The sequence below is a fragment of the Hordeum vulgare genome, chromosome 2H (assembly GCF_904849725.1).
Source record: "Hordeum vulgare subsp. vulgare chromosome 2H, MorexV3_pseudomolecules_assembly, whole genome shotgun sequence".
Taxonomy (NCBI): Eukaryota; Viridiplantae; Streptophyta; class Magnoliopsida; order Poales; family Poaceae; genus Hordeum; species Hordeum vulgare.
Genome location: NC_058519.1, coordinates 45645402 through 45658325, shown reverse-complemented (window position 1 = coordinate 45658325; position 12924 = coordinate 45645402). Strand labels below are relative to the sequence as shown.

The following is a 12924-nucleotide window of genomic DNA, read 5'->3' as shown; positions in this document are numbered from 1 at the left end:
GAAGAAGACACACGTTGCACCACCGATAGACAATCAGTCTTAGACAGAACATGTGTGAAGCCTTCATCAAGCGTCAGTTTTGCTGCCCGCCGAAGCGCCATGGCCTCCGCGACCTCCGGAATCAGCACCCCCGGGAGGGGCTCAGAGCAAGCCGCCACACACTGACCAAGGGAGTCCAGAGCCACCAAGGGTACCAACTTGTGTTGTCAAACTAACATATAAAACTGCCAATCTTCCGCAATGCCACTAACAAATCATGCTCGTATTTCTCATTCGAATGGCTTGGATCAGCCAAAATCGATAGGTATATATGACTTTTTTTTTCTTTTGCGATGAGGTATATGTGATGTTTGGGTGTGGTGTTCGCGTTTCTTTTTGTTTAGTGCGATTTGGACCAGTTGGTTGATACTTGTTCTGTTATCTGCAATGATAGTGGAACCCGATTCATTCTGGATCGTATGGAAAAAAAACATGTGACGTGTATGGTAGTACCGCGATTATATATGCGTCTCTTGCTATAGACGACCCATGCTATAAGATTTTTTTTATTTTTTTTGCGGGTGACCCATGCTATAAGATTGCTCATCATTCCTGAAAAAATATGTAGACCTTTATTTAGAAGAGAAACTGGTTAAGGGTTCTAGCACATTCCAACCAATAATTGTATACAATGTTTTTTTTTTTGAAACACGATCTTCTAGGACCCGATCCACTAGAAAAGATAGAAGAAACTTTTATACAATGTTGTCTCACACGAAGTGAGAATTTCATGGATGGAGATAATGAAACCAGCTCTGCTCTCAAAAGGAGAGGTCTATAATGCTTGCAATAATGTTTTTTTTTCTTTTATTCCTTCTAAGAGCTTCTAAAGACTCCATTTCAATTTTAAACTTTGCATGTGATTCTTCCAAAAACAAAGTGTATCTTCGTTTTGAGGGGGTTTCCCCCTTTTCCCCATCATCCAACGGACTACTATTTTGGGATGTTAGAGCATCTACAATCGGAACCTATAAATCCGGTGCCTTAAACGTCCGCGGACGCGTCCGGTCAATGGTCGGGCGTGTTCGTTTTGAGCCCCTACTTTTTCATATGTGCAGCCGCACCTCTTATATTTTTCATCATATGTCTGGTTATTTACACGTGATTAATGGAGAAGAAGAGAGAGAAAGAAAAGAATGAATAAAGAAAGAGAAAAGTTGCTTCGGGGTGGGGTCGCGTCCTACGTGGCGGACTGGCCGGGCGTGCCCAGACGCGTTTGTGAGCCTTTATATCGTTCTCATATTTAAGATGGATATGAGGAGTGCCAGTCAATCTGAACGTTTGAGGTGTGTATGAGGGGTCCGGCTAGATAGATTTTTTATAACGGTCAATGACCTGATGGGTTGTCCGGATGTTTCAGACGGGTTTAAGGGGTCTGGTTGTAGATGCTCTTATATGAGAGCATGTCTTGAAATTTACTGCCCATAAAAGGACAAAAGCTTACCAAATTTGCATACTGGTACTGTAGAAAAGTACTTAGCGGAATAGGATGCACTAGCCCATTTGAGGTGAACATACTTAGCAACATAGTTAGTTATTCAACATGCTTCTACATATGTCACAAATATGAAGTTCAAATACGATAAAATACTAAAAGAATATGAACATCACAATAAATTACCAGCATCAACATGATACTATTTTGTTAAATTTGGTACTATTTTATGGTTGGATTTGTCGTTTTGTTTCTCAAGTTCTGGATCTAACTTAGATCTGAATTTTTGCCATGACAGTTGTACGTTATGTGTATGTCATGATTTCATTCCAGATTCTTTACAACTTTCAGCTTCAGGAGTTGTTTTACAATAATGCGCGTATGATGTCTTTGTTTTATTTTCGTAGCTTTATTATTGCACTAGCTAGTGCTCACCAATATGTGCCTCGAGAATCAAACAGGTGTCGACGAAGATGTCCCCAACTGAATTTTCACCCGGTTTTGCTTCCAAACCGGAATCTTATTTGCCCACAAGCAGCGCTCCTACGCCTATACATACATGTAGAGGTAGCATTCATCCCTTTCAGACTCAGCTTGAAACCACCACCACAGCCATCACCTGGTAAGAAGAGTCCACCTTGCCTGAGTTCATCGGCATGGCGTACCGAGTGCTGGAGGTCACGCTCCTGTCAGCCAAGGACCTCAAGAGCGTGAACCTCATCACGCGCATGGAGGTCTACGCGGTGGCGACCATCTCCGGCGACCCGATCACGCGCCAGTGCACCCCTCCGGACCCCCACGGCGGCCGCAACCCGACGTGGAACGCGACGCTCCAGTTCGCCGTGCCGCCCACCGCCCAGGAGGCCACGGGCGGCTGCCTCCACATCCTCCTCCGCGTCGAGCGCATCTTCGGCGGCGACCGCGACGTCGGCGAGGTCATCGTGCCCCTGTCGGAGATCCTCTCCGGCGTCGGGCACGGCGCCGACTACGGGGCCCACAGCATGCCGCAGTTCGCGTCCTACCAGATCCGCAAGGTGCACCGCACCGAGGTGCGCGGCCTGCTCTACCTCACGTATCGTCTCGGCCCCATCGTCCTGCCGGAGCCCCATCTGGAGGTACCCGTCGACGAGTGGCCGGTCGTGGCGTACCCGGCGAAGCAGGTGATGCCGCCGCCGCCGCCGCCACCGCAGGCTGCCTGGCCCGGGTATGTGGCCGCGGCACCGCCGGCAAAACCACCAGCCGGCTACGTGGCTGCGGCACCGCCGGCAAAACCACCTGCCGGCTACGTGGCTGTCGCGCCTCCACCTGAAAAACCGGCCGGCTACATGGATGTGCCGTTTTCGCCGGAGAAAGCACCCGGGCACACGGCCTGGCATTCGCCTCCGAGACAACCAGTGCACTCGGCCGTGCCACCGTCTCCAGAACCTTACTGGTACGGGACAGAGCCGTCGCCTGCGAAGCAAGAAAGGCATGTCGCCGTGCCGCCGCCTCCCAAACCTTCTGGATACGGGACCGCGCCATCGCCTGCAAAGCAAGAAGGACATGTTGCCATGCCGCCGTCACCGAAACCTTCTGGGTACGGGACCGCGCCACCGCCTGCAAGGCAAGGAGGGCATGTCGCCGTGCCGCCGTCGCCAAAGGCAGCCGGACATGGCGCTGCGCCGCCGTCTCCGAAACCATCCGGTCAGGTGGTGTCCATGCCGCCATCTCCAAAACCAGTCGGGCGTGTGGTGTCTATGCCACCGTCTACTCCGAAACCATCCGGTCAGGTGGTGTCCATGCCGGCGTCTCCAAAACCAGTGGAACGTGCGGTGTCCATGTCGCCGTCTCCGAAACCGGTCGAACGTGCGGTGTCCATGCCGCCGTCTCAGAAACCGGCCGGGCATGTCGTCTCCACGCCGCCGTCTCCAAAACCGGTCGAGCGCGTGGTGTCCATGCCGCCGTCTCAGAGACCGGACGGGCATGCGGTGTCCATGCCGCCGACACCAAAACCGGTCGATCGTGTGGTGTCCATGCCGCCGCCGCCTCAGAAACCGTCCGGGCATGTCGTGTCCATGCCGCCGCCGAAGCCAGTTGAACGTGTGGTGTCCATGCCGCCGTCTCAGAAACCGGCCGGAAATGTGGTGTCCATGCCGCCGCCGCCGCCGAAACCAGTTGAACGTGTGGTGTCCATGCCGCCGTCTCAGAAACCGGCAGGAAATGTGGTGTCCATGCCGCCGCCGCCGCCGAAACCAGTGGAACGTGTGGTATCCATGCCGCCGTCTCAGAAACCGGCCGGAAATGTGGTGTCCATGCCGCCGCCGAAACCAGTGGAACGTGTGGTGTCCATGCCGCCGTCTCAGAAACCGGCCGGAAATGTGGTGTCCATGCCGCCGCCGCCGCCGAAACCAGTGGAACGTGTGGTGTCCATGCCGCCGTCTCAGAAACCGGCCGGAAATGTGGTGTCCATGCCGCCGCCGCCGCCGCCGAAACCAGTGGAACGTGCGGTGTCCATGCCGCCGTCTCAGAAATCGGCCGGAAATGTGGTGTCCATGCCGCCGTCTCCAAAGCCAACCGAGCAGCATGTGTCCTTGCCGGCGTCGGCAAAACCAGCAGCACAAATGACCCCGCCACCGTCTCCGAAACCTTCCGGGTACGAGGCCGTGCCTTCTCCGAAACCAGCTCCACATGTGTCCGTGCCGCCGTCCCCGAAACCATCGGGTCATTACACAGTGCCGCTGTCTCCAACACCCGCCGGACATGTCGCCACCATGCCGTCGTCGTCTCCGAAACCATCTGTTCATGCGGTGCCGCCATCTCCAAAGACAGGCACGCATGTCACCGTGCCGCCGTCGCCAAAGCCAGCCGGCGGATATGTGTCCGTGCCGCCGTCGCCAAAGCCAGCCGGCGGACATGTGTCCGTGCCGCCGTCTCCAATGCCGCCGTCGCCAGCACCATACGGCCAGGTGGTGTCCATGCCGCCTGCTCCAAAACCAGCCGCCCATGTCCATGTGGCCGTGCCGCCGCCTCCAAAACCAGTCAACTTGCCGGCAGATCACAACCCCAGCATGGAGTTCGGGTGGGGGCTGGGCGCCGGCCTGGTCAGCGGCGCAATCAGCGGGATGCTGGCCGGCGGCAACAAAGGAGAAACGACGGCGGGGTATGCACCACAAGTCGTTCCACTTGCCCGCAGCCGTCAAGTGTCTGTGTCCAAGACGTACGGCAGAGATGTTTACACGCACTAATAGCTAATAAGATCCAAAATTAACTTGATATACGAGTGTATAAACACTTGTATGATGTACTAGTAAAGAGTGCCGGTTTGGCATGAGTGGGTTTGTAGCTAGTTATGCTATAAATTAAGACATGGGCACGACAATGTATACTTTGTAATTTGGAATAATTAAGCTTTTATGTTCCTTATTAAATTGCATATATGGAGGAGTGATAAAATCACCCTATGTTGCATTTGATTTGCTCAAACCCATCACTTTGTTAACATTATACCAAGATCCACTGCAATTTTGATAGTTTTGTCCTCGTAATCAAAATGGTAGGTTAAGGGGGCCTAACACAAGTCTGATATGTGTGGCCCATTCTGAGGGACCAAATCTCTTAACACGTCAATAGTTGGTGTGGTTCAAGAGCACACATGTAGTAATAGGTTTGTTTGAACTTGACAACAATTGATTATCGCCATTTTCCATTATTCGGGGCATCGAGGCCGTCTCTTCACCGGCACGTCGCTACTCGCTAGGCGAGGTCTCACCATCGGAAAGAGGGAGAGTGGGGCGGAGGAGAAGCAAGAGAGATTTGGTGGGTTCGGATTTGAGCCACCTAGCCATGCCAGTTTACCAGTGTAGGTGGGCCCAAAATGACAGATTCATTACTTAAGAGCTCGTGAATCAAATATTTGGGTTATGTTATGTATGTGTGATAGCATGTCCAAATGATGGTGGGTTTAAGTAAAGTATCCGTGAAATGATGTTTGTGAGCAAAGAGAAATCTAAATGTGGTAGTTTTACGCAATTTAATCTTTTCACAGCACACAGTTGTAGAGATTAACGTGTTTGCTATTTTTAAGATAACTAGAAATATATTTGGCGTCAGTCGATCCGGGAGAGAAGAAGAGGGTGCAGCTCCGAGACAGAGACGGGGTGGCCACGACAAGCGACAGTGAGGCACGAGGTTCACGACAACGTCGAGACGGAAGAGATTGGGAGCCGGTGACGACGCAACAGTGACGTAGCCGATGAGGGTCACAGGTTGACGATTCCGGATGTGGAATGGCATGTTGGTGATGGAGAAGAGCAATGGCGGGGTGGGGTTAGAGGGATGACCGGGAGGGGTAGCACATCGCAAGCGGCGATGAGCTAGGGCATGGCTGTGAGGCATACGGGGGAGCATCATCGGCCGCGTGTGGTGGTAGTAGACTGTCCGATCGATGGTACATTAGGTGCAGGGTGTTGGATTTAAATCTAGAGGCAGAAAAAGAAGAAGAACAAGATGACATGTCGTTAGATTTAATTCGTATAGATGAGGGGGGCCATCATATAGGAATCTCCATAGATTCATCTCCACCATCGGAGCGACATAGCTACGGATGGACGATATTGTTCTTAAGGTCATCTAAGGCAATAACAATCTACTACCGATGTGAAAGAAATCAACAGGTAGTCTGTACAAAATCCTGAAAAGACACGCAAGAAGGAAGGGCATAATTACCGTGACAATAATTTGCGCGAACATCTGCAGCTGTACACATCGAGCATCTTCAGTTCCGTGCGTCTCGATCACGCGCAAGGAGAGCAACGGCGATGGGCGAATCATAGATCAAATCACTTTTAACCACCGTCCAGACAATCCAGACACCGATAGTTATCCGGTCAAAAGACGAAAGCAGCACCGAAGCGGAAGAATTGATTTGTGGTTTACCACAGTACATTATATAGTAAACCAAAAGTACGTACAACAGAGGTTCGACCAATCCATCTGCAAATGGGGGAGAGAAAACACATCAGAAAATATCCAAGACTTGACTAATGTTCAACGACAAATTCAAAAACCCTTGCATAATACTGTATCTGTGCAATTAACTATGCAAAGCACACTTAAGCATATGAAAAAGCTTCTGAACAATTAGGAAAGAATCGATCCCACGAGATATTTCCGGAGAAAAAGGTTCTGAACTAGAGTGTAGACAAACAGCACTTTGGTCTTGTCTTGGCACTACCGCAGTATTGAAATGCCCGCAGCACATTCAAAGGCTCAGCAGCAAAGCCTGGCTGAAGGAAATGGTATACGAATTATGCTTTGGTACACATATCCGAAGGAGTTCCACTCGCCCGTAGCCATAAAGTTTCTGGGACTAACACGCACGGCAGGGATTTTTACATGCACTGGCTAACATCCAGCGTCTACTTGGCTTGTTCTAGGAGAAGAAAGAGTTTACTTAGCTTCATAAATGAGTTTTACAAACACTTAGACTGTTAGGGCCCTTGTCTACGGGTATCAGTCTGGAACACTTATGGTTGTGTACAACAGCGTGTCCGAATGATGGGGCTTTATGCAATTTACTCATGCATCAACAATATACATGGTTGTCTATGTGATTTCTTGCTCCGGAGTCTGGATCTACAAAAACATATGTTTCATATCAATCCGAAAGTACTCTGAGAGCATGCAAAAATACAGACCACCTTCGCCACAATTTATTGGCGCAACAAATTTCACCAATTGGCACAACACAAGGGAAACAACTTCTTCGTATTACGTGTCAAGCATAGTGAGCAATCTCAAAACTCTATCAACTACATCATCGTAGCACATATTGGTTCATATTACACACCAATAGGCAACAATTATTTACTACCCATGTATAGAAGCTCAACATTCTATTGCTCAAAGTACCTGAAAAGCACACGCAAGAGGGGATGACAGATTGGCGAGGCGGGATCGTAATGGCAGGGCTCTATTGGCCGCACCAAGTTTTGCGTCCCGCGATCAACCACTCTTCATCGGAAGGTTTGTATTTCGATGCCTTGGCCTACTGTTTCTCACATGCTTGTCCTTTTTTATTTTTTGAGTTGGAGTCACATGCTTGTTTTGGTGTGTTGTTTCTCCAATTTCATCCATTTCGTGCTTCTGGTTTTCTTGCATCCATTTTGATAATGGAGCAGCGGTTAAACAACCTACCACGTGAGTGGTGTGTCCTGACACCACAACGTTTTTAACAGTATCAGGTTCTCACCTATTATGGTGAACGACTCATAGCACTTCAAAACCTTCAAGATCGTCCAATGTCGTTTTGATGTAATTTGTATTTTTATCGGATGCTTTTATTACTATCATCATTTGACCAATAATGTGAGGTTTTTTTCGTATTTACTATGCCAATAATTTAAGTGAACACGTATGTACACCTCGAGCATCTCCAGTCCCGTAAGTCACAATCTTTCACAGGGCAGAGGACGACTGCCGAACCGTGGATCGAATCGCTTTAAACCACCAAACCTTCACCGTCAAGATTATCCAGTGACCCGGTAGTAATCCAGTCAAAGAGCGAAAACAGCACCGAAACGGTAGAATCAATTCGCGGTTTATGGAAGTAAATTAGTAAACCAAAACGTAAACGGTAGAGTATGTATGAATGTGTGCATCATCCGATGAAGAGGTCGGGGGTATATCTTCCTTTTTAAAACAGAAAAGGAAAGAGAAAAATAACAGAGGTTTTATTAATCCATTTTATGGTAGGTACATCAGAAAATATTCAGAACATAACTAATGCTTAAGAACAGATTAGAATTTCCTCCATAATATCTGCACAATTAGCTAAGCAAAGTACACGGACACCAGAAAATAACTACTCAAGGTGTTAACAATCAGGAACGAATCGATGCCACTTAGATATTTCCAAAGAAGAAAGCTCTGAATTGGAGTATAAACAAACAGCACCTTGGTCTTGTCTTCGCACTACTGCGGTACTGAAATGCCTGCAGCACATTCAAAGGCTGAACGGCAAAGTTTGGCTGAAAGAAATGGTATACATACCCAGGCATCGCATCTTCCAGCAACAGAAAAGGCACGAATAAACCAAAGCAAAGCCGGACCAAGATATCGGAATCGATCGGAATAGAAAAGTGGAAGCCTTATGCTGACCATGATTGCTGTTATGAATCTAGTCTCTAGGGCTACAAGAACAATGCCTTGCCCAAGTTGCTGAGCACCGGATGCCAACAAATCTTGGCCTACCTGCAGCCAAACTTGGACGCTGAACTTACTAATGCTGCCGAACCCACAAGCTGCTTCCCGATCAGGGAATTGTAAATATGCATGTGTTGCGACCATCGTGTATTGCATTGTGTACCCTGTGTGTGTAATAATAATAACAGTTGTAGTGACAAAAATAAATACAGTTATAGTTATAATATTATTCCCTTCACCTTGTAACTTATATTCTCCACCGGATGGCTAGGAATCCAGAAGTGCCATTGAAGCAATATTCAAGTTCCCAAACACATTACCAGAGTATATATGCAGAATCCCATACCCCCATCAAACTTTTACACATTTCCGGCCCTGAAAGGAATCTAATAATCACTTGGGGCCCGCTTGATTGTTGTTTTATAGGCCACTATCCATGTAATTTCAATGAGTTTTTCGCTCTGGGCTAAAAACTCATGCCTGGTTCAGCCCAAAACGATTGTTTTGCCAATTCCACCCCGAAGAAACTGGCGACCACCTAAACAACGGTAGCCTCAAATTTTGGTAAACTGAACTTGATTCTCAACTTTGTTCTTTTCCATTGATGATAAGCACCTCCCTATATTAGCGCCAACATGCAAATAAAAAGTGCAACGGCACACACAAAATGCAAAAGAATGTTATTGCACAAAACGTTGTGCAGTTGTGCCAAAAAAAGTGTAATTACACAAATACAAAGGTGCAATTGAACAGGTAAAAAGTGGAACTGCACAAAAGGAGCTAGTACACAGTTTAAAGACCAACTCGCTACTGCTATGTGTAATACAAAAAACATATTCAAATAGTAGTAAACTAAGATAAACACCTATATAAAATAAAATAATATAAATATAGAACTAACAAAAATTTATATAGATGACTAAAGAACTCTTCTGAACACAGAGACAGAAAAGGCTTCTTCACTACTAAGCACACAAAGTTGTGACTAGGCGGATTATAATGCGCTAAGGTATGTACTCCCTATCTGTAAACTAATATAAGATTTTTTAGATTTTACGGAGCAGTAATTTTGCACCTTCGACACAGGCATACCTTCGTCTGACCCTACCATCAGCTGACCAGAGCAGCGCCTGCCAATTATGCACTGCAATCATCTTGCTCACTGTCGCTGAGATTCAGATGAGCTTTACGCTCCTGGCCGTAGCCCAGTTGGCCAAGGAGCAGATCGAGGGCATTGCAGGTCGCAATCCGTATCGGTCAAAGTAGGTCAAGTGAACAAGTAGTCCTCCATTTAACCGCGGTCTGCTTTCCCGGACAGGAACCTGATGCCATGCAGATTTCCACACTATGCTAAGGTGATCACCACGTCCACGTGCAGTTTCCATTCCACCTTATCCAATGCAAGCAGCCCAGTGGCACTACCCCACATATATGGTGACATGTGCTTACGCAGCCCTCGGTCGTTTTCGTTTTGGGTCTAGCTACTTTTATGCTCGTAAAGTTGGTAACTGGAAGAGATAGGAGAACTTTGACTGGCATGCATGCACTGATGCACACTCCTTTGGAGATGCATATAGATAGATGTATATATATCCAGTTATCCACAGCTCGACCCATACCCATGCATGCAAACAAAAGGTGGCCACCTCTTTTGAACTTTGAATAATTTTTATTAGAATGTGCCTAGGTCTCAATTGATTTAGACTTAACCAAGTCGTAATCAAGTGATATAATATGTAAAAAAAATTGTTTGCACGCATCTTCATACAAGATCAACGGATAATAGTATCGATGGAGACATAATAAAGTCTCAGTCGACCGAGACTTAGCAAAACTGTTACTATTATTATTTTCTGTTGTTTCAAAAACAGAAACAACTTATTGTCCATCGGTTGGCTCGGAATTCAGACAGAAACAACTTATTGTCCATCGGTTGGCTCGGAATTCAGAGGTTCCATCTAATCTGATCGTCAAGTTGCCAAGCACTATGAATTGCCGTGGGCATAATGATCACAAAGCTCTGAATTTTCACATAGTTTTGGTATTGCGGTCCCACACCTCCTCCTCCTATACATACTCACTACCCGCTCAAAGTGTTGCATACATCTCAGCTTCAAGCAGGCCACGAGCACACCTGCTAACCAAACATTTGCAGCCATCTAGCTTGACCTAAGCAGCTAGGTTGGTAGCTAGCATGGCGTACAGAGTGCTGGAGGTGACCCTCCAGTCGGCCAAGAACCTCAAGAACGTCAACCTCATGTCGCGCCTCGAGGTGTACGCCGTGGCCACCATCTCCGGCGACCCCATGACGCGCCAGTGCACCCCGCCGGACCCCTACGGCGGCCGCCACCCGACATGGAACACCACGCTCCGCTTCACCGTCCCGCCGACCGCCGCCGCCGGCGCCAGCGGCTGCCTCCACGTGCTCCTCCGCACCGAGCGCTCCCTCGGCGACCGCGACGTCGGCGAGGTCATCGTCCCGCTCACCGAGATCCTCGGCCTCGGCGGCGCCTGCCGCGACCCGCGCGACCTCGGGCCCCGCCCGCCGCAGTTCGCCGTCTACCACGTCCGCAGGGTGCACCGCCCCGCCGACACCTACGGCGTGCTCTACCTCTCCTACCGCCTCGGCGGCGTCGTCCTGCCGCAGCCCCATCACCCTCATGTTCCGCACGGCCCGCACCACGTGGTCGCCGCCCACGAAGACCACGCCGCTGCCGCCCACCAAGACCACCACCACCACGTCGTCGCGTACCCGGTGGCGCGGCCGCCGTTCCATCCTCATCAGCAGTACGCTTACATGCCGGCCCCGGCGCTGATGCCGCCGCCGCCGTCCTCCGCGCTGCAAGCTTCCTCCGGTGGGCACATGTCGTCCTCGCCGCCGTCTCCACGGGGTTACGGCGGGCATATGGCGGCCCTACCGCCGCCGCTTCCAAAAGCCTACGGGCACCTGTCGATGCCTCCGCCACCGCCGCTGCAAGCTTCTGGGAACACGGCGACGCCTCAAAAACCGGCTGCCGGATACGCAGCTTCCTCGCCCTGGACGAACACGAGGAATAATCACGGCAGCGCGGACTTCGGCATGGGCCTGAGCGCCGGGCTTGTCGGCGGCGCCATCGGCGGGATGATGGCCGGCGACATGATGTCGGACGCCGCGGCGTACAACGCCGGGTACAGGGCCGGGATGGCCCGCGAGTGGAGCGGCGTCCGCCAGCAGATCTACTAGGCTAGCCCGCCAGCAGATCCAGTTGATCATCAGTGTATATTAAGCTCAATAAAGTTGATTTGATTTACTACTACTCAAAATACCTCCGTAACTTCATTCACTTTTGCTTCGGTACACACCATCGTATACCCACCTCATATTACATACGTATGGTAACCTGTACTGTATAATACGAGGTGGGTATATGTTTTTCTTTGTACTTTTTGTGTGGGTATCCAAGCCACCTCAACTTTATTTTAGGGATCATTAGAAAATATCAGTACAAATGCCCGTGCGTTGCACCGGACAAAATAAACATAACCAGATTCATGTCATTCTGCATCATTTTTTATATCCGATTTTACTGAAGTCTATGATAAAGTTAAACTTGCAGATTTTCTTATTTTTAATAAAAGTTAATGTTTCCATAAAGATTGGAACACTTTCTAAATATAGTTTAATTTTTAAGAAACTGGAACATTTCTTTAAAAAGAGCATTTTTAAACATATTTTGCTTATGTTCGACATTGACAAACATTACAGCAAGTATTATTTCTATAGACATGCCTATAAAATTTTGACTAAAAGGAAAAATATAAATAGGTACATTCAAGAACAAAGGAACCACAGTGTTCCAAGTTCAAAAAAAAAAACCATTGAACAGATGGCAACGAGTATATATACCAAAACAAAAAAATGAACGACACATAACTCGTTGCATCCATCAAGAGTGCTTGTGAGGTAATATCATCTCAAGCTTCACACTAATCTAAGGGAGAAAAGTATCCAAGGTACATGAACCACACAAATCCAACCCTAGTTGGAATGTAAAATTATCCCATCTAGGACTGCATGGCGTCACCCACATCTATTTCCCCTTGCACTTCACTAATCATGTACTGGAACTGAACTAATCCATCTGCTAGGAAATGAGAAATTGGATTCAGTAATGTATGTTAAATAACCATGTTGTACTATTCAACACGAAAATACAGCATTGATGTACAATTCAAACTATCAATCTCAATCGTATGGGGGTAACCGTTGGGCGCCAATTTATGTATGT

General features: G+C 48.4%; 2 protein-coding genes across 2 annotated transcripts; both read left to right on the top strand.

Moving 5' to 3' along the window:
* The first annotated feature begins 2044 nt into the window (after positions 1-2044).
* Positions 2045-4881, top strand: LOC123424783 (basic proline-rich protein-like). The gene has a single exon (XM_045108475.1). It carries the CDS (start codon positions 2131-2133, stop codon positions 4696-4698), a length of 2568 nt encoding a protein of 855 aa, XP_044964410.1. The 5' UTR covers positions 2045-2130; the 3' UTR covers positions 4699-4881.
* Positions 4882-10609: 5728 nt separating this feature from the next.
* LOC123424782 (protein SRC2-like) lies at positions 10610-12562 on the top strand. The gene has a single exon (XM_045108474.1). It carries the CDS (start codon positions 10851-10853, stop codon positions 11877-11879), a length of 1029 nt encoding a protein of 342 aa, XP_044964409.1. The 5' UTR covers positions 10610-10850; the 3' UTR covers positions 11880-12562.
* The last annotated feature ends 362 nt before the right edge of the window (positions 12563-12924 follow it).

Bases quoted from the DNA above. Each gene is read 5' to 3' on its own strand.
- LOC123424782 (XM_045108474.1), top strand. From the start codon at position 10,851: ATGGCGTACAGAGTGCTGGAGGTGACCCTCCAGTCGGCCAAGAACCTC.
- LOC123424783 (XM_045108475.1), top strand. From the start codon at position 2,131: ATGGCGTACCGAGTGCTGGAGGTCACGCTCCTGTCAGCCAAGGACCTC.